Source organism: Punica granatum, chromosome 4 (genome assembly GCF_007655135.1).
Source record: "Punica granatum isolate Tunisia-2019 chromosome 4, ASM765513v2, whole genome shotgun sequence".
NCBI classification, from domain to species: domain Eukaryota; kingdom Viridiplantae; phylum Streptophyta; class Magnoliopsida; order Myrtales; family Lythraceae; genus Punica; species Punica granatum.
In genome coordinates this window covers 12580702-12603450 of record NC_045130.1, presented here as the reverse complement: position 1 = coordinate 12603450, position 22749 = coordinate 12580702, and the positions used below count along the sequence as shown (strand labels likewise).

Sequence of the window (22749 nt, the reverse complement as noted above, 5' to 3'; positions counted from 1 at the left end):
CTGCTGTTTTAGGATCCAATTGCTGGCTGATAAAGCATCTTTAATCCTGTCCGATTTGCTGTGCTCCTCTGAGGCTTTCAACTTCTGTGTTTGCTAGGCCTCATTAGCATCTTGAAGTGAATAGGCTCTCATGCCTTTTGTGAATGAATGCTACCGTCTCAGATGCTAGCTTGAGTGGTTTTGGTCGCTTCCTACTGTCTGGACAAAGTCTAACGTTTACTGCACAGCTCATGTCTGTCCTGATTAGGTTGTATCTCGGAGATGAAGTTGACACTGGACCACCACCACTGTCCCACTTAGTCATATCCGGGTTTGTTTGGACATGACCCCTATTGCCATGTGAACCTCATTAGGGAGAGGAAATCCCGTAACTTTTCAATTAAACACAATACCCACCCTTCATTGATTTGGATCCTTCCAAAAGTCTTTACTTTCCTATGCTGGATACCTAATCTTGACCTTATCATCTCTTTACACTCGATCAACGCTCACCCCAGGAGGCACCAGAGACATTGTATTGACTTGTGATTCAACTTTGTGACATGAACAGATAGGTTTGGAGCTTCTCATTGCAAGATGTCGCCGGGCAGCCTCTGTTTGATTTGTAATGAAACGGGATTAGTCTGTTGAATCTGAATCAGGGAAGCTCCGAACACAGTTAAAGGTTCTTTCCTTACCATGCATGATATGCATAACGCAAAAAGGATACCATTTGCGCATGCATACCTCACAACTTACTCGGTTTGAAAGCATATCGGTGATCTTGCAGAACTCAGTTTTTTCTATCCCAGCTCAAAGAGAAGAATGACTGCTTACACAGTGAATCATTAGAAATAGTTGTCTCGATAATCACAGCTTGCTGAGAACTATACGATTAATCTCCCAAAAATTACAATATTCTCGAATTTAATCGATACATGTGTAGCAGAAACCATGAAAGACACTGAAGAACAGTATACCGGTATAAATACAACAAATCAAAAGCCTTTCCTTTACAGCAAATATGAACTAATCAAAGAAGAAGTATTCCTCTGTATATTTTTCTTCACCCCACATATCCTTTCTTTCTCAATGCTTACAGTATAAAATTGCTTTGACGATCCAGCAGCAGCAACAACCAGCAGACCCGCTACATTCAGAAGCATCTCATATGCTACAACAAGAACGGGATCGGGAACGAGTGGCCTTCCGCCTCGAAGGTTATTGTTCGTGTATAAGTTTATTCAGGAGGGTAGTTAGCAGTGCATCCCGCCTCTCAGCTCGGCTCTCTTCTCTCGATCTCCTCTGCTCCTCCCTCTCCCTCCAGGCCTGCTCGACCATCAGCCTCTCCCTCTCGAGCTTCTCCATTGTCTGTCTCCATTCCTGCTCAAACAAGAGCCGCTCTTGTGCCCGCCTCTCCATCATCTCCCTCATCTGCATCTCCATCTTCTGTTGCTGCTCAAAAAATTCTTTGAGCAGCTCGCATATGTCACCCCCACTAGCACTACGTTGTGCTCCACTTTGCGACTTACCGGGCTTGTCAATTGCCGGTTTCTCAGCCTTCCTCTTCCTAGAACTGTCCCTTACGGGCCTCTCCTCATCAGTTTCTTCCTCATCATCGTCTTCATCTTCCGAGGGCTCATCGGACGACCTATCCCCGCTCACTTTCTTGGATTTCTTCTTGGCATGAGCTGAAGCCCTCTCGGATTCGAGACGTAGCCTCTGCATGTTCTTTGCCCTCTCGGAGAACAACGCATGCAGCTCCTCAAAGAAAGGGCATTGCCTGCTGTTTTCCGGGTCAGAAGTTTCACTGCCCTGTTTCAAATACGATCTCGTCACATCAATCTAGTTAATGCAGCTGATTCGAGAAAATAACTTCAAAAATTCAACAAAAAACAACCCTTTCAGTAGAGAACAACCCAATCATCGATGAATTCAGTTATCGCAATCAGGCAATGGACATATCAGCATCTCCATCTCAATGTCGTCCATCTTCTCGATGAGTTTTAACGGGGAAAATTTGAATCAGAGAAGAAAGAGATGACCTTATAGCGATTGAGGAGATTCTTCCACTTGCATTTGCACTGATCGGGCGTCCTCCGGTAGCCTCTCTCCCTCATACGAGCGCTCACTACCTCCCACAGCGTCTTGTTCCGCTTCGCCACCGTGAAGTCCCTCTCCAGCTCCGCCCTTATCCTGATGAACTCTCTCGTCTCCTCTTGGCTCCACTGCGGCTGAGTCGTTGTCTGCTGATGCTGCTGCTGCTGCTGCTCAGGCGCCGCCAGCGTGTACTGCAGCGGCGACGCCATCATGCTTATTTGGCTCAGGGAATCGCTGTCGTCCCCCCCGAACATCGCCGGAAAATGATACCGCGGCGTCGCCGTCGTGGTGTACCGGGAAGAGTGAGAGTTTCAGTTTAGGGTTTTCAGACAACGGGAGCGTCCCACTTTTCGTCGAGGCCAAGCAAAGGGCAGAAGGACTGGAAGTGGAAGAAGGAAAAGTTCTAGTGAATTTATAGTTATGCCCCTAATATTTTATGTATCTTCCCTGTTAATTGATCATTATATTATTTAGATTTATTAAATCATCATAAAATTAGTTTTGAATTTCATAAATTCAAAAATAAAAAATAAAAAATAAAATAGATAAGGCATTATTCAAACATTTTATGAAACATTATAGCCCGTATTTTTTTTTCAAAAAGTAAATGTTAGGTGAAAAGTAATGAAATATTTTAATCTGGATTCATTTGTTACTTTTTACTTAGAATATATAAAATGCATCTTCAATGTTCTTCTTCTTACTCAGAGCACCAATCCCAGACCCCCTCACCACCTACCGATCGGAGAAGGGACCGACAAGGACGAGTTGGAGGCTGTTGTGTTGTAGTTTGCAGAATCCTTTTTCGAATTTCTTCCTTTTTCCTCGTCAAATATGACGATTCTCGGCTCAAATCAATTTTGATTTATCGTTTTTTTCTCTTTAGCTTCGAGATCGTATCTATAATTCTTGAAATTATTATGATGTTCCCAAGCATGATTATTACATTGATTTCTGCCTGACCTGTGGTGATCAAGTGCTGATCTTGATGTGCTTTGCGGCTTGAACTTTATAATTTATCAATATTTGTGGTTGGGTGGGGATTTAGAGCCGTTTCCTCGGGGGAAGTGGAGAGGAAGAAAAGTAAATATGCTTTTTTTTTTCAAGCATATTTCTTTTTACCCAATTCACCAAAAAAATATGTTTTTTCAAAATGGAAATTTGGAACAACCTGCTGACGTGGCACTGACACGTCAATATTTAATGGTGCCATGTCGAGGGATGGATTGCGACGAGATCTAAGGGAGGCAATAACTCCCCCTAAATTATCTATCTCTTATACGGTGTGTTTGGATTGAGAAAAAAAGTCCAACTCAACTCAACTTATTTCATAAAAGGACAAAATATGATTGAAATAAGCTCTAATGGTGGGCCCATACCAGTGTAATTCCTTCCAAGGAACCATTTTTCTTGTGTTGACCATGATCATGCTTTTTTCAATTTTTTTATTTGTTTTTTCAAAAGGCCACGGCAAACATAATTGCAGTGGCCTTTGAGGGATATTTTTTTTTTGTTTTTTTTTCCTTGCCTTTTTACCGGTGAAGGTGCCGCAACAATATTTTTCTATATTGTTCACTTTATTTTATAGCAAAATTTTCATATTTATCCCCCTAATTTCACTAATTATTTGACTACTTACTCTCTCGAAGATTTCGCCCCCTCTCACTCGAAATCCTAATTCATCTCTAGCCATATCAAATTCGAAGGAAAAATGTAGCAATATAATAGATATGAGATTCAAATGCAACTTCGTAAATGTACAATGTAAAAGGACGAAAGTTATCATAATTTTGAAATAAAACTAAAAAACTATGATCTTAAAGTTAAAGAGAAAAATCGTAATAGATTTAAGATAAAAGTTAAAGTTCATGATTTAAGGTTAAAAAAAACTGGCTATAGATTTAAAATAAAAGTAAAAGTTTGTACAATTACACATACCATATATCTTGCTAAACAGCAGTATTGAATGATGAAAAATATGACGTGATATTCGTCTCTCATGTTGTCGTCTTTCAATTTTTATTGGTTTTCAATTTCCCAGAAATTGAATTTCGAGTTGTATTTATAATTTGAAAAATGAAAAAATGGTAATTAGTGGGGAGGATTGAGGTGGATTTTATGGTTCAACAAATCAGACTTATTGTCCCAGCGAAGACTGGCATATATTCAATGCACATTTGACAAAATATATGAACCGGACCCATTTTGATTTTTTACTATGTTTGTTTGAGAAACGTTCAATTTTTTCATATGTTTTGGTTGGGCATTGATGACTTTGCCAAGTTCTTGATCATTTTGAATCATGATACTGTTCACTTCCCAACTACTCGATCATGCGAACTTTCAGATTGCTATCTACTTTTTTTTTTGGGCCCCCGTTTTCTTTTAATTTTCAACAATTTTCTTTTTTAAAAAATGAATGCATTAAAAAATGCGTGTACAGTGAAAAATTCTATGATATGTATACTTAAAATGCAGGTACAGTAAATGCATATAATACCCACGTCTCCGCTTAATATCCAAAAAGTTTCAAATTCAATACTCATTTTCAGATTACCCGTGCCCTTTATTAGCTATTATGATTTTTATTTCATCGTATTAGACTCATTGGCCTCCTTTGTAATTAGAAAAAAATGCACTTATATTAAATATGTATATTTACTTGAAAATTTTCAAATATTTGCTCCAAATTCAAATAAATTACATTTCAAGTACAAATAACTTACTTGTTTGTACCATGCATATATCTTCAATTTACTTGTTTGTACCATGCATATATCTTCAACCCCATGTATTGTAAATCAACCCATGTACAGGTAGTCTGCAAATTCAAGTACGAACTCACAATAAAAATAAAAATAAAAAACTTACACATCCAATGCTCAGATTGCTAAAGCTCTAGCAACAATTATCGGTTGAAAGGAGAACTTTCATTTAACTTTCGCTTTCCAAAAGAACCTATACTAAAATAAGTATAACTAGTCTTTTTCTACTCGTACGTTGCACGAGTTTTTTTTTTATACATCTCTACGTATGTTCTCATCATAATTATTTTAAGACACCAATCTTCATATTAAAAGTATTTTCAATTAGCAATTGTAATTTTTGAATAGTAATCTTCAATTTTTTTTGCTAAAAATTAGAGTAAGTTAATCATTATAATACTGAGGTCAAATAAGTTTTTATAATAAGAATATTTAAGTTAATTTTTAATATAGATTAGTCACTTACATTAATAAAGTTTAGTAATTAGAATAAAAATTTATTTGTCCTCTTTCTAAGATAGTAGTTTTTCACTTTTAATTTTACGTATTTTTATTTTATTTATGAGATTAAACTCATAGTGATATGTTACGAAATTTGCTTTTATAGGATTACAATTGTTTTAGAAATCAATATATGATCAGTTAAATTTTTTCATGGTGTTTATATTACTTGTGTTGTATACGTTTGTTTTAGCATATTTATATAACATTTTTATGATAATTTTTCTTATTCATTCTTAAAAGAATAAAATATTTTAAATGATTAATTTTAAGTTTTACACAAAAATCGATTAATAAAATTAGGTTAATTTTGAATGATTCAATAAATATGCAACTAAGTCTCTCAATTAGTGTGCAATTTTATATTTATTTAATCATTTGTATATTAGATAAATCTCCTATAAATATATATGTATGCACAAACTCAATTACACATTTTTAAATATAAAATTTTATGACATATTTATTTTCAAATATTTAATTTTTATTTTTATGTAATCATAAATTTATATATTAAAATGATTTTAATCTTGTCATAGAAATTAGTTTAATAGTTTTATCTTTTTAAAAAACAAAATTGATAATTTTGTTTCATTAAGATGGATCATTTATTATAACACGAGTCAATTTTACGTATATAAAATATGGATTAATGATGGTCACATAATAATTAAGAACATAATTACAATTGTATTTAAATGAGTACCTAAACTATCTATATTTATCTATTATGTAATTTAGAGTCTTCTGTGAGCTCTCCATTCAATTGATGACAAGCTTCCGTTCATAACCCTTAGGTCCTAAGCGATTGACTCTTTGCATCCCCTATGCATTGATATATGCCTAGATTTTTTCACATCTAATGTTTTTGTTAAATTTCCACAATGTATTTATATATTAGATATTTTTTAGGATATTATTTATTTCAAAATTTTGTTATTTTAAAATTTGTAAATACTATAATATCAACATAAAATAAAAACCGTAAAAAGTCTACCTAACATGCAGGTTAGATGACTAGTTATACCCTATTTTGTTTGCCCACTCTCCCTTCTCTTAGCATTCTCTCCTCCCCTCTCTCTCCCCTCTTTAACTTCCATCCATCCAATGTTCACCTCGAATGTGGTCAATTTTACGTTTTACTCACCTAATTTTGAATTATATTTAACACGTATAGCGCAGGTCCAAAATCAAGTTACCTATAAAGAGAGACATCCTCATGTGAATTACCAAGACTACTCCGAAATATTTTGCAAACAAATCGATTATAGGCAAAGGTCCATCGATATGTAAGTAAAGATAAAAGTTAAAATTAAAAGAAAAATCCATGCACTAACACGTGTATGTTAACTGTCCATTTTCCAAAAAAAAAAAAGCCTATATTTATACCCAAAGGAAAAGCCTATTTCCCCACTAAAAGGCAATCTATGCGGTTGTTCCCCCCTTCCCCCAAGTAGGGAATTAATGAAGTCATTCAATTAATGAATTAGTCGATCCACCAAATAGTTTTCTACAAATTTATATTTACTCGATTCTATGCCTAATTTGGTGGATAACCACATGTGAATTAGTCGTACAAATTAATGACTTAATTTCTAATTTTCTTTTACCATTCAGAATAGACTAGACAAATACTTACTTTACATGCAGGTTTTACATGAATTAGAGTTGCTAATAAATAAATTTGAATTGATAGAATAAGTTTAAGCAAAAGAAAATACTAAATAAGTTTAGTCTAGATTATTTTTTGAGTGAAACGGGGGAGGAGCCCAAATACTAGTCTAGATTATGTTAAATGTTGAAAATTAATTAATTAATAAATTTGATTAAAAAACACCCCAAAAAAAAAGAAGATGTTTGTGATCAGGCAGTAGGGAGAAAGAGAATGGGATATAGGAAGAGAGGAGAAAGTAGAAATGTGGCAGTGAGAAAATAAGGTAGTTAATAATATTTACAATTATAAGTCTAATTTAATTGTTACTATTAATCAGAAATATTCTGTTAAGGATATTTTGAAAAACTCAATGTTACAACACTATATTCCTTTTCAGTATAATAATAACATATGGACGAGCTCATCTCGACGTCTAATCTGTTTTCTTAGGAAGCAATAGGAAAACAAAAGGAAAAAAGAAAAAGAAAAAGGAAAGGGGGTAAAATACCAAGACCTCCCTTGAGATTGGAAAAATGGCACCAACCTCCAATTGTTTAAAAAGTATGCACTTAACCTCATCGATATATTTAACCAAATCTTTTTCTTTTTGGAAAAAAATAACAATTTAAGTCATAATTTTTCGTTTTCATTTTTTTCTTTCTAAAGGCTATACAATTATTCGTTTAGGTTAACACAGCCCCAGACAATATCGGTAAAGAACACCAGAGACTTTCACCTTGCCCAGGCCATCTTTCTCTTCAAGGGGAGAGGGGAATAGAGTAAAGAAGTTGGTAAAGGTTCATATCCAGCCATCACCACTCATAATGAGGTCGCTGACAGTCTTATGGGCCGTTTGGATTCCGAATTAAAGTTACTTTGATTTTGATTTTGATTTTGATTGTAGAAAAGGATAAATGAGATGTGATTATAAATTTGACTTGGGAAACGTGTGTTTTTGTTATATAGTGTGTTGAGTTAAAGTTAAAGTTAAAATTTTTGAATTGGAAAATGTGTATTTTTGTTGTGTAGTATGTTGAGTTAAAATTAAAGTTAAAGTTAAAATCAGTTAACTCTTAATCCAAACGGGGCCTTAGAAGCCAATGACTACCTTGTTTGGGGACTGATCGTCAACTGCGGGCCAATGTTGTCCATTCTCTCCCCCTGTGTGCCCCCTCTAGGAGATAAAAGGAAAAGGGAGTGTTGATGGCCCATCATCAGCCACCACCAGCTCTAGAAACATTGCCGAGGCTGTTCTTCTCACTCTTTTAGCATTTTTTAAAAAATATTTTTATTAGATTTTTCAATTTTTATTTCTCATAAATATTTTATAAATGTAAGAAAGGCCTTATACAAAAATTTTATGAGAAGTCCAGACTTTAAGAAGAATGAAACTAAAAAATTATGATATGAATTGTTATTTTTACAAAAAATAAAATAAAAATGGTGAAGCCTCTCAACTGGAATTAAATGCATATTTTTCAAACAAATGAGGCTAAATGCCATTTCCTTAAACTTTAAAAAGGTATTTGGTATGTGGTAATTTTAAACTACTTGAGGCTATCGGACTATCATATTTACGGAAATTATTCAATCACGTGGCTGGACCTCCAGCTCTATTTTGTCTTTTCTGAGCGTGTCATACTCATGTTGTACTCCAGTTTATTTATGTCATACTTAGAAAAACAGACTCTTCAGACAGTCAACAATATATGCATACTGTCCACTGCATCACGTCATTTTGTATGCAATATAGCCAGCAGTACGCACATGTAGTTGACTATCTGAAGATTATATTTTTTGAAGTACGATACAAATGAATTAGAGTGGGACACGCTCTAAAAACACAAAATACATCACTGTGCGTTACTTTTACAGATTATTTTTCTCTCCTCTTTATATGATTGGCGCCTGCAGGTAGCTCAAGCATGTCGCTCACCGGTTTATCTATTTTCCTCCCGAATAGCAGCTGAAGATACAACAATGATGTGATGGTTACCTGGAAAATTACTAAGATTAAATGTAATGACAGTTGTCTGACATGCACATAAACATTTTTTTTCCCCAAAAAACATTAAAGTACATGACAGATCTGAGAAAAAATAAATGAAAAATCAATGTTTTTTCTATGATGCGACCGAGAGGAAGAAGAAGAAAGGAATAATCGAGGAGGTTGGGCCTTTCCTTGGGCTGAAAGAAAGGGAAGGGTGTGGGTTGGGCCTTGAGTTGGAAAAATGATTTCGGCTTCAATTCGATTTCTATAGAGGCAGAATTGAAATGGGAGCAAACTTTTTATTTATTCTTTTTTTTTTCTCCAGAGTACACTACTTTATATATGGAACTTTAATGGGTCACGACTAATTCGAATTCGAGTCAAATCACCCATTCAAGAGTAAAAATTTCTCACAATCGTGAATTTTTTCATTCAAAAAACTCAAATTTAGAACCATATTTAGAAAAATAGGCGTCGTATCGCCTGAATCAGCCATCTTAATTATAACTTTTATAATTTTAAACTGAAGATCAAACACAAACAAGAAAACTTTTAAATCGGTTTAATTCTCGGTCGGGTTTAGTGTAAACCAATCAATGGACTCGCCTTAGCCTCTACGTGCAACTTTCAAGTCATTACGCTGGTTCAAAAATCTGAATTTCAACCACGAGGTTGTTTATTATTTTCAAATTAGATCATTAATTAAACATCACTTCAATTACGGTTAGTAAATTTAAAAAGTCATATATTGACTGATATGTGAGTTTCATATTTCTTCAACAAAAATTGAAAAATTGCTATAATTACAAACATTCCATATTATCCACAAATTGCAATGACATATTCTATTGGTCATGTTTAGAAACATCATATTCTTTAGTTAATGCAAAGCAGAAAGCACGGGTTTTATTAAAATTAGAAAGAAGAACAATTAAGAACTGTTGACTGTCTGACCGTCCTAGGAAGTCAAAGGCGGGGAGGCACAGAAATGAATACTATTTTTCCGATAGGAAGGCTCGTAAGCTTAATAGTGAAACCGAAAAGTGAAAACACAAAAAGGGAAACGACCGATTAGTATCGGATTTTCTCTTGGTTTCAGCAGAATGTAAAAGCCATTGTACAAAATCTATCTCTCGTCTTGTCACTGCTTTGATCCTTGTGTGTTATGTATATATAGTTTTCGGCAACTATGATGAACTTGTGACGGCATGAATTTTAAGTGCTTGTTTTGTTTTTGTTTTTTTTTGTTTTTTTATAAGTAAACATGAATTATATGTGGCTGTGCCTGTCCGTGTACCGTCTCTGCTTTTGTTTGTCTTAGGTGAGACGACATGGATTTTAAAAATGAAAAAGTCGGCCATTAATAGCAAGACGACGCAGATGTTATGTTTTTCCGGGGAGCAAGGCATGCTTTACGTTATTATATTATTATGCAGCTCTATTTTTTTTTTTCATAGATGACAAAAACGGGTACAAGAAAAAAATGTCCAAGAAGATACATTATAAAGCTACAAAAAATAGCAAATTCACTAAGGTGACCACAAAAGGATGTATAAGAGACTAAAACATATCAAATAGTCACGGATACAATTATAGAGGTCACTATGCAGCTCTATTGTTAATAATTAGATTACATTTACATTTTATTCTGACCAAGGTTAATAGTTGATATTTAATCTAGAGGATTTTACTGCTCTGCTTTAAGTCGGGCTGAACATACTATTGTTATTGTATCAGAAAATCACTTCTGTTGACATAAATAATTGGTTATCAATTTTAAATAGGGACCATAAAACCGTGAAATAATATCTCCCGACTTCTTAATTTATCTCCTAAAGCCTAAATCCGAGGTGTTCTATGCCGGCCCTTTCTAATTCTATGAAATTAAGTTATCATAAAAAGTAAAACTTTAATAAATAAAAGTAAGGATACTAGAAAATATAATTTTAAAAGAACATAAAATTACTTTTTTTATACTCGAACTCAATACTTGTAATGAATCTCGATACCGTTAACAATTAAATAAATATGAAATGCACTATAAATAAGAGAATTAGCAATAAAATTGTCACTAGACTATTCAAAATTCATATGATGCATTAGGATCACTATTCAAAACTATTAATTATTATTGAAAATTATTAATCTTAATAAGCATAATTTTTAAAAATTTGAAAACCTTACTATATGAAAATTGATCTGTATGCTGTAGGGATTAAAATACTAGTAAAAGTATAAATAAATTAAATGTTGAAATATCGACTCAATAATCAAAATCTCTTAAGATGTCAGCAATAGCATGCCCCTACATTCTTATCGGGACAGTTGGCTGCATTTATTAGACACTATTGAATTTACACACGCGTTACACTTGAAAACTTCTTTAATAAGATTAAAATACATAATACTTGAAATCAAGAAAACTCTTAATGGATACAAGAATTAATGGGTCACAAGATGTTCATGAGTTCAAAATCAAGAAAACTCTTTTAAAATAGAAATATATAAATTATAAGTAAATTAATAATATCTCATTTTAAATGGATTTAAGACACTTTCTAGTCAGAAATCTAGTATTACCTTAATTTATAAGTAAATAACATAATAAATAGTTAATAATATGTATGAGGGTTGATGATAAAAAAAAAAAGCAAAAATTTGCCCTTTCTATTATTTCTAGCACGAATTTTTTAAATTGCATGAAAAATTACAAATTATAAGTTTCGTATCACGTTTAGCATGCTATCACTTTTCTATCAATTTTAACGGATTTTTATAACATGACACTAATATTGCCGACTTGGCACATGAAAATTTGCCAAGTGGACCCGTGGGTATTTAAATATTAAATTTAAAATAAAAATGATCAAAAGTAACTAATAATATTCACAAAAAATATTTCATTTAAATCAATAAAAAATAAATAATATTAATTTCAATGGAAACATATATATGTATATATATTGGTAATAGTATTTACATATATGCAACATAAAAAAAGTATATACAAAATTAGCATACTAATGATGAATCACTACATCTAAGTATATGCGCATCAGTTTTTGTACAATTTTACAAAACTATCCCCATTATTTTTCACTCCGTTGAAGAAAAGTAAAACTGAATGTAAGAACAAAATTATAAAATTGCTCAAATTTTAAACTCATATATCTTATTTCGCTCCGTCATCAATTGACACATGGTCATCTTCTACTTGACTTTTTAATTATTTCTCTTTAACTTCCACTTTGTCTCTATCTCAACCTAAGTTATTTTTCTTTCCTTTCACTAAAAAATGAATTTTTTCAATTTTCATCACAATTTTATTTTTATTTTTTTTAATAATAGCTCAATTATATAGAATTGCAAATGGTATATAATTTTCACAAAAAAATGGTATATAAAGATGAAAATACAGAAGTAACATTTTAAACTATGTTTTTCTTTCACACTGTGCATAGTGCAGGTGCATAATTTAATGTATGAATAATAAAAATTTGATAAGTACGATTAAAATATTAGAAAATATCTAAAAAATGAAATTAATGCAACTAAAAATAATTTATTTCCAGAAAATATTTTCAATTGATATATTTTTCTGATTTGATCATTCATTTCAATAGAATATCCCAAAGAAAAAATAGAGAAAAATTTAAAATTTCAATCAAATTTTACAAGATAATTAATAGAATTGTTATTTCCAGGAATAGCCTTGTAATGACACCCATAACTCGAAAATTCAGAAAAACTAGACCCAAATCAATAAAAAAATTTGAAATTAAAGACCTTAAGGGTCGGGTTTAAGTTTTAAAGAAAGAAAATTGGAAGGAAGTTGATCGGACCCGATTTTATGTATATATAAATTTATTTTGGTAATTCATATTATATATCATAATTAATACTTGATAAACAAAATAAAATAAAAAGCAAACAATACATTTTTTCTCTATTCTAAGGCATAAGAGTAAATTTAATTTTAGTTGCAAACTGATAAGTTGTATTTGATAATCGATATTAGATTTTCTTTGGAAGCAACTTATCTCTCCATTGTTACCCACATACCCTTAGGAAACAAAAATGTACCTAAAGCTTGTGAAAGAAGGACATTGATAGCATGAGGGATCTAAGCTTGTGCAACATTATTAGCAGGTGGTGGTGGCAGGCACTACAATGACAATGGATAAAGCGGTAGCTGATGTATGTGAACAAAAGAAAAAGAAGAGACTAAGAATAGAAAGAAAAATAAACTTGAGATAAGGAAAAAAAATAATGATATGGTATCTTTTTTCTTTGAAACTCCTTTTCTCTTTCTTTCTTTTTTATTTTCCTAAATGTGTACTTTTATATCCATAGAGTCCCATAAAAAAATTGTTTAAGACTTTGAAAACAAATTACAGTTGGTATAATGTCTTAAATAATTTTTTAAATAAATTAATATAAATTTTGAAAAATTCATCGAAAAATTGTTTGAATTTTTCGTCAATACAAAATGTAAATAGAAAATGGGAGAGAAGAACTGTGAGCATTGAATGGAAGTTATTTCATATTTGATACGTTCATTAGAGTGAATAATTATGAAAAAGAACATGCTGGGTAGTTTTTATAGTGAAAAAGTATGAAATGATGCATTGAAATCGAATGGTCATGAGAAAAAATAGGTACAAGTTGGTTTTTGAAACTTGAAAAAAATAAAAAAGATTATGGTAGAAGAAAGAGAATGCAGGAATTTTTTTTCCAACGATTAGCAAAGTCAAATAATAAGATTAATTAAAAACCAAGAGAGAAAATAGAAAAGATACAAATGTAAATAGGAAAGAGGAGAGAGGAACCATGAGAGTTGAATCAAGAAGTTATTTCATGCTTGAGCATTTGTTAGAGTAAATAATTATGAGAAAGAACATGATAAGTAGTTTTTATAGTGAAGAAATATGAAATTGTGCCTTGAAATTGAAAGGCCGTGAGAAAGAATACACATAAGTTATTTTTTTTATTAAAACAAATGAAAAAATGCCATGCTATTGAAAAGATGTGATGTTTAGCAGCATTCGTATTATTTGACTAAAGGGTGGATAGTAATGTTATTAATTTACCAAGAGCAAAAAGAAAAAAAAGTTGGAGAAACACTTTGGAAATGGTCGTACTTTAGAAGAGATGTACAAAGTTTAACTTGACTGAGGCAATATATTATAAAACATGTGAAATAATGAATGTTGAGAATGAGCGATGAATAGAAAGTCAAAAGTGTTGTAAAAAGTCATACTAATAGAGCACACAAAAAATGTGAGAGTAAAATGTATGAAAAAAAATTAGAAATTCACGAAGGATACCAGTATTTTTTGAAATTAAAATTTAGGAAACAAGAACTTTTGAAAATCACCATGTGATTCATAGTGATGAGACAAAAATTGTAAGAATATGTTAGAACAACAAACGATGAAAACAAATATATGGTGTAATGAAATTTTGAAACCGTAAATCGTTATGAAATAATAATAGAACAAATATACATGTGATGAATGGCTAACTCGATTGAGAGAGATACAAGGTAATAAAACATCGAAAATGAGCAATGAATAGAAATAGTCGGTAAATATACGCTGAAAATGTGTGAGCAAAAGTCACGAGTCGAAAATGTTCAAAGAAAAGTCACGAGGATATATAGGTATTTTTGACATATTAAAAATTAAAAAAACTTATCATACTTTTATAAGAAGTATAGATTATCACATAAAGTTGTGTGACCTTATCAATCAAACCATATCCGTTCATTTTTGGTTTTCTCTTTTGCTATATATATATGTATGTATATGAGCATTGCAAAATGTGCCGAATTCGGAGGAATGAATCTGCCGATTCCACTCACTGTGGCACTATGGTAATTGTACAAAAGTTAGGGCAATTTATTGAGGTGAGACAGTAGAACTATTTCAACATATCACATTTCCGAGGAATAATCATTTTTGTATATATATATATATATATATATATATATAGGTTAATTGCACCGGTGGTCCAAAATATTTTTTGGTAACTTGTTGGTACAAAAAGTTTCAAAACCGTTTCAATATAGTACATTCCGTCAATTGCCCCTGACGCCATTAATATTTTACTGACGTAGCGCGTTTTATGTGTTACTTTTGTTATGTGAAACCAATCATAGTCCGCCATGTCATTAAAAATAAAATAAAATTTGAAAATGTCCAATAAAAATATAAAAATAAAAAGTAAAAATTTAGAAAAAAATATAAAAAAATTATTTTAAAAACTTTTAAAAATTGAAAAAACTTTTTAAAATAATATTAAACTTTTAAATATTAAATATTAAATATTAAATATTAAATATTAAATTAAAAATAATTTTTATTATTTAAAATTTAAAATTAAAGAATAATGTAAATATTAAATTATTTTTAAAAACATTTAAAAATAATAAAAATAATTTTAAAAATGATTTTTTTTTATTTTTTTTTAAATTTTAAATTTTTTTGTATTATTTTTTATATTTTTATTGGACTTTTTCAAATATTATTTTCTCTTAAATGACGTGGCGTACTGTGATTGGTTCCACATAACAAAAGTGACACATAGGACGAGTCACGTCAGCAAAATGTTAACGGCGTCAGGGGCAATTGACGGAATGTACTACATTGAAACGGTTTTGAAACTTTTTGTACCAACAAGTTATTAAAAAAACATTTTGGACCTACTTGAAACATTCATGAAACCTTTTGGACCACCAGTGCAATTTACCCATATATATATATATATAGATCATCTAATTCAAGGCAAAAGTCCTAAAAGAGATGAAAAATTACATTTACAGATATATATATATATATATATAAAGCAAATTACAATGTCACATGGCAATATAGGATCTACTTCTTCGTCTTTCAGCGTCAAATGAAGACTACGAATGCTTAACACGAGAGACGAAACGTCTTGCCGATGTTCATGTATGTTTGTCATACCATGGATAATTTGACATGCTAATAAAACTTGGAAGGGAAACTTAACTAGAACTAATGTAAATCCGTCTTTATCAAAACTAGGACAAAGCCCGCGTTTTGCTGCGGGACCTGAAAAGCAGAATCGAAAAGCACAATCAAGGAGAAGCAATTTCGATCCTAAAATATAAGAATAGCAAATGGCAATTCATATATATATATATATTTGGGATAAATAGTGAAACTGTCACAGAACTACTGTAGCAATTAAGACAAACTATATAAAGGGTGACATTTACCTTCTGTCTCAATGAACTTGCCTCTCTCAAAGTTGCAAGATCTGAAACATTTATGGAGTCAGAATTGCTAACATGTTCAGTCTAAAAGCTGAGATAATACAAAAATGTTGAGTGCCTCACGATAGATCCAATTCAGAATAGAGGTATTGTTTAGATATGTTGTCCCACATCGAAAAATTGAGAAAGAAACCACAAGCTTATATGAGACTTGGGTCCAGTAACCTATTAGCTTAAGCTTTTGTGTTGCAGATGGGCTCGAGTCCGTGTAGGCCCAAGTGGGTATTTTTACATGGTATCAGAGCGGGTTATACTTTCGCGCGCTCATGTGGGCTCACACCACGCCAGATTCGATTTCGAGGTAGCCAAGAGTGCGCCTCATGTTAATCAGGCTCAAGAGTGGTCCAGTCCAGTTTCGAGATAGCTAAAGTGCACCTCTAGTTAGGCCCGAGTGTGGAGCTCGAGGCTAGTTTGGTATTTGTCCCCCCTTACCCGAGCACGGAAGAGAATGCCCAGCTCGGATCAGTTGTTAAGGGCGGGTGTTTAAGGCACGTGGCACGTGTTGGACCACACGTTGCCACGTGAGGGTGGGTGTTGAGATATGTTGTCCCACATCGAAAAATTGAGAAAGAAACCACAAGCTTATATGAGACTTGGGTCCAGTAACCTATTAGCTTAAGCTTTTGGGCTGCAGATGGGCTCGAATCCGTGTAGGCCCAAGTGGGTATTTTTACAGGTATCAAATGTAACAAGAATCTCTTTCTCCCAATCATCTCATGATAAAGAAGATCTGCATACCTCTTTTTCTGAGTTTCCATTGCTTCAAGGGCATCTTTCTTCAGTTCCTCCAGTTGGGCTTTGTTAGTTCTAGCTAGTTGCTCTACATACTTTGGAAGATCTTCCGAATTGCAAGCCTAACAAATACACAGAAGAATAGCAGTTGAAAAACTGTCTTCCTGCTGAAAGATGAGAGACCAACTAAACCAATAAAACTTTAGCTAGAAGCATCGAGCCTATTCCCATAGCAAAGTATGATAATGCCTAAACTCATATGGACCTAATCAACATATAATGGCTCAGCAGCAGAATATGCATCACAAATATTGATTAGTACTTTATTTTGAAAAGAACACTTTCAAGAAGTGAAACTGCAAAAACAACTTGAGAAAATCTAACATGTTGACAACCATTCCGTAATTTTGCTTGTGAGGGCAAAGAGAAGGTCGGCTGCGAGGAGGCAAAGAGATTGGAGTTGCTCCCACTCCGCCAATGGAGATCACCGTAGTGGTCGGACCTTCCCGACAATGTCTTACGTGGGGGAGCTGAACGGAACGGAGATGGGACAGAGCGTTCTGGACAAGAGCAGATTGAAAGGCGTGAGGATTAAGAGAAATTGGGGGGAAAAAGTTCCCAAAAAAAAAAAGAGAGTACAATGGTGTGACCAGACAAAAGGGAAATAAGGGCCACCGCCAACCAACTAAGCAAACTGCCATTAATAATACTAGTTAAAGTTTTAAATGTAAGAAGGAAAAATGAAATTTATGCAAGTGGGAAAAATGTCAGTACTCATAACTTGGAGTCAGAATGAAACCTGTAATTGTTTCTTTATTAATTAATAATGATAATGATAATAATAATAATAATAATAATAATAATAATGGAGGAATTTGTATTGAAAATTTCATGTAGATCACCCCGTGTTCCTTCGGCTTTTAAAAGGGTAGCCCCGACATAAAAGGGGCAACAAATTATCGCACATTCGTCTTTTAAAAAGCTTTTGACAATACATCTTTATCCTGACCGAGTAATAAAAAAAGAAAAGAAAAAGTGATTTATGAGAAAAAGGTGAAAGGGTGGCAGTCATAAGGCATTTTAAATAATAAAAAAAGCTGCAATTGGCATCCACTTGTTCGTCTTTCTTTACCTCTACCATACTATTGTAGCAATAAAGCATATACATATGTAACCGTATGTGTTTCAGAAAAAAGAGAGTAACTACATACGAGTATATATAGGAAATATATTATATTATATTATATTATATTCATGCATATATCCTTTTAAGTTTCTATTTAACAATTCACAATAGCTTTCGATGGTGGTGGGAAATCATTTTTTTTTTCTGAATATTTAAGAGAAGAGATATTACAACATTTAGAAGATATATTTGTCGTATTATATATACATATATTGCATAATATTATGGGGTAAAGTGATTATAAATCGTGATTGACCGAGCAACTTAAAACCTCTAATGCTCAAGTCTCAATCCTTAAATCCTATAATTCTTCCACACGACAACGGTATCATTTATTAGTAGCAACGGATGCAATATTTGTGGCATACAAAACAATGCTCGGCCGTTAAGGAAAAAATGAGAGCATCGCCTAGATATGTATAATGAAAAGCACCTAGAAATGGTAGTTTGCGTGGCCCATCATTTTGTCTAACAGCTAACGATCCCTCTCCCCCGACTTCTAGCCACTAGTCAATGATTGCAACGGAGAGCTAAAATCGATTGACAGTATTTATTCTATGGATGCAGCATCAATATGTTTGCGTGAAGTGAAGAGAAATATGCAATATTATTTCTTCGAAATGTAATGTCCATTATTATTAATTTTTTTCTTTTTTTTCTGAATCCATTATTTTATTAATTAAAAAGGAGAAAAACAAGCGCCATTTTGAAAGGCGCCATAAAATCTGGACGTGATCAAAAAAGCTAAAATTTGTCTGGATCCTGACATTTAATGAGTCCCCGCTAGCCTTATCGGTTGGATGCATCCAAACCAAAGCCCACCACCACAGAAATTTCCCCCACAGAATTATTCCACACAACAGCACAGCCTCGACATTTCTATTCATACCGCGTTCGTGGACCCGAACAAGACAGCTAACTCTGCTGTCGCACGACACGGCTTTAAGTCGCATTATACCGAAAATATCCATCTCATGTCGTATTCTCCTGTTCGAACCACAACCGTATTCTACATGCGGTAGACCGTCAAGCTTAATTGATCTATTAATTGTTTATTTTTCGAAGAAGTTAATATTGACAAGTTCGATAGGATTAATTGGAATAAGGGTTACTTTAATTTAATCCAGATAAGGCAGATGTACATTCAATATTAAAATAAGGGAAAAGTACCGTTTCCTCCCCCCCCCCCAACAAAACTATGGGCTCGGGGCACTTTTGCCTCCCGAGCACATTCCTCAACTAAGATGGAAGGAAAATATCCCCCCGACCGTTACTTCCCCGGTTAATGTTGACGGAAATTGCATGTGCAACGCACATGACAATAATAAAATAATAAAAAATGAAATTTAATTGTAGAAAAAAGATTCTTCTTTTTCGCAGCCGCTCCGGCTCCTCTCCGACCACTCTACTCTTAGCCTCCGACGACCTTCTCTTCCCCTCCGACCTCTCCAGGGCAGCGGTCGCCGGCATGCCACTACTGCCGGCAATCTAGGAGAGAGAGAGTGGGAACATGAGAGAGATAATTCTGTGAGATGGGGGGGGGGGGGGGGGAGGAGGGAGAGAGAGAGAGAGAAGAGCATCAATGGCGTTTGCGGCAGCATCTCTCTCTCTATCTCTTTTTTTTCTCAGGCAATACTTGGAGCTTTTCACTTCTGAGGCAGAGTGGAGTTCTTGTTAATGAATGGTGGTGAATATAATAGTGCGTTTGATTTCAGAGTTAAAGTAACTTTGATTTGGATTGTGAAAAATGATAAATGATTATGTAGTGTGTTGAGTTAAAGTTAAAAGTTAAAATTTTTTATTTGGAAAATGTGTATTTTTGTTGTGTAATGTGTTGAGTTAAAGTTAAATTTAAAATTTTTGTAATTTTAACTGCGAATTCAAACGGAGCTATAGATTTCTTTGATTTTGTAACAATGTTTTTCCCTTTTCCTCTCGAGGAGGAAATTTTATCCTGTCAAATTTTCCCAATTTTCCAATTTTGGATTGTAATTTTCTTTTGTTGTCCAGAGTAGGGATATGATCGTTTCTTTACTGTAAAAATTCCCGATTGCGAGTGAAAGGTATCATGGGAAGTTGATTGGTCTTGAGATTTTTTGCTTGATTGGTTTTCCACAAGGACTGCCGGTGAGGTCTGAGCAGCCACCATGCCGGTGAGGTCTATAGCAACCCCCTGCCCCTACGTTGCTTGATTGATTTTTACGGGCGGTGGTGGTTCACCGGCCACCGCTGCCCTGGAGTGGTCGGAGGGGAAGAGAAGGTCGTCGGAGAGGAACCGGAGTGGCTGCTAAAATGAAGAAAGATGGCTTTTTTGTTCCCTTCTTTCTACAATTCAATTTCGTTTTTTAATTTTTTTTTATTGTCTTATGCGTTGCACATACAATTGCGTCAATATTAAATCCTAGTTGATGGGCCAAATGTGCCAAGAAATAAATAAATCTTTGCTCTGTACATTGCATGTAACTGTGATCGTCTCTCAAATTGAATGCGTAAAGTAAACACTAAACGACAAAAATTCACTTTCGGCTGCTTAACTAAAAGCTAATCATATAAAAAAATGCCCGAAAACTTGTGAATAAAAAAAATTTATAAAAAAGAAAAGAGTGTATAATCAGATCTCACCCTTGCTGCTGGAATCAATGGAACTCCCCGAATGAATTGAAAAATCTTCAATTGACCCACCCCGGAGCTATAGCTGATTCCGAATTTCGCAGTCCATTGATAACTCAAATTGCATTAAGATTGCATCCATGTCGGCCATCGTGTTCTCTATATTGGAATATATGTATTTGATTGCTCGTAATATTGGCTTCTGATCGCTTGATGGATCGATGAGAAATCATGTATCAGAGGTATGCGTCATCCTGCTGGCTCATCCTCGGCATGATGTGGACCGACACCGCTCGCGACCCCTTGGGGGTCTCCACTACCCAGGTCCTGGGCGGAGATGCTGCAGCGTCTACCACGACGATCTGGCAGCCGGCGTCACCACTGAGTGCGCACACGCGCCCACCCGCAGCAGCTATCTGCTGGGCACCCTTGAGTTCGGCGGATACGATCACATCATCCCACTCATCCCTCTCTGGGTCGTACCTCCGGAGTGACCCGTTAGCCTCATCCACCGCGTAGAGCTCAGCCTCGTCCATCGCGGCCGCTGGGCCCTTCCACCCGCCGATCATCCCCTTGGGCATCTCCTCCCATATGTCCTCCGCCACGTCGTAAACGATTCCTTCCCTGACAGCTCCCCCCTTCACGTTGACCATACAGAGCTTCCCCCTCCATCCGACGGCCTCTATCGCATCTCGGCTGAACCTTATGTCCTTCAACTCCCTCAGTTTCTGCCATTTCCAGGCGTGACCGGCCGAGCTGCGGAGGTCGTTCCCGTTGAGATCCCATTTCTCAAAGGACCTCGCGACGTCGGCGCTGAACTGGGATCCGACGCCGCTCCCAACGTAGACGGCACCACGGAAGACACCTGCGGTGCACCACCGGCGGGGGGAGGAGAGCGGCGGGCCGGCGGACCAGGCTCTGGTGGTGGGGTTGAACACGAGGGGGCAGGGGATGGCTGGGAAGAAGTTGTTGGCGGTGGCAGCGAGAAGGACGAGGTTGCCAGAGACCGCGACGGACTGGATCGGGAAGATCCGGGAGAGGAAGGAGCGGTGACGGAGGAGGATGCTGAGAGGCTGATCGGGAAGCGGCGGGGGGAGGGGCAGCCACCGTGAGGAGACCGGGTCGAAGGTCGCGAACTCGATCCTGCTGAGGCTGCTGCTATGGTCGGGCGCCGGCGAGGAGGGTTCGTCCAACTGGGAGAGGAGGGCATAGAGGGAGAGGAAGGGGGGGAAGGAGGAGGAGTAGATGAGGCGGCGCCAGGAGCGGCAGACGGAGTAGAGAGAGGCGGGATGGACTCTTGAGAGGCAGAGATGGGCAATGTGGTCGGGGAGGCCGGGGAGGAGGGACGGCTGAGGGTTGCGGTCGTTGTGGACTAGTTTTCGGCGTTTGGCGAGAGAGGCGGTGGCGGAGGAGGAGGAATCGGTGTTGGTGGGAGAGGTAGCGTTGGCCATAACATAGGCGGAGGGAGCGGCTGTTTGTTTGGGTGTGTATTCAGTCAGGATTGGGAATTACGGGCTTGTGGGGGGAGGGGAGAGAGCTATTGGAAGGTAGCCATATAAGTGGGAAACTCTCCCACTTGTTCATTACCTTCACGATTCCATTATTAGTTATTATACTCTCTCTCTTATTCCCCACTCTTTATTGGGAGCCTTTTCAATTTTATGATTTTTTTTTATAAAGGAGACTAACTGAATATAATAAAATAAAAATTTTAATTACTGATAAATGAGTATCGGTAGTCCAATAATAAGTATAAAACTTGAAATCTCTGAAATATCAACGAAAACGTGCACTAGTATACTGCATCCTCTTTTTAAAATCTCTATCTATTTTCACTTAATAAACATGAAAATGTCTACTATGCAATCAACAAAATTAGTTTGAATAGACTCTTTTTTATGCGTACCTAAAAAAATACTTTTTTTTCTT

The 22749-nt window shown here is 35.0% G+C and overlaps 2 protein-coding genes across 3 annotated transcripts; both read right to left on the bottom strand.

Moving 5' to 3' along the window:
* Positions 1 to 827: 827 nt before the first annotated feature.
* LOC116205963 (trihelix transcription factor GT-3b-like) lies at positions 828 to 2474 on the bottom strand. Its single transcript, XM_031538677.1, has 2 exons — positions 2025 to 2474; positions 828 to 1794 (listed from the first exon to the last, which is right to left on the bottom strand). Exons 1-2 carry the CDS (start codon positions 2331 to 2333, stop codon positions 1201 to 1203), a joined length of 903 nt encoding a protein of 300 aa, XP_031394537.1. The 5' UTR covers positions 2334 to 2474; the 3' UTR covers positions 828 to 1200.
* Positions 2475 to 15790: 13316 nt separating this feature from the next.
* LOC116202210 (F-box/kelch-repeat protein SKIP25) lies at positions 15791 to 22426 on the bottom strand. 2 transcript variants are annotated; one of them, XM_031533657.1, is made up of 5 exons: positions 20833 to 22426; positions 17409 to 17584; positions 17031 to 17146; positions 16236 to 16276; positions 15791 to 16068 (listed from the first exon to the last, which is right to left on the bottom strand). In XM_031533657.1, the coding sequence occupies exon 1, from the start codon at positions 22269 to 22271 to the stop codon at positions 21057 to 21059; it is 1215 nt and encodes a 404-aa protein (XP_031389517.1). In that variant the 5' UTR covers positions 22272 to 22426; the 3' UTR covers positions 15791 to 16068; positions 16236 to 16276; positions 17031 to 17146; positions 17409 to 17584; positions 20833 to 21056. The 2 variants fall into 2 exon arrangements, with proteins under 2 accessions (XP_031389517.1, XP_031389516.1); XM_031533656.1 differs by having other exon boundaries at positions 17420 to 17584.
* Between the last annotated feature and the right edge of the window lie 323 nt (positions 22427 to 22749).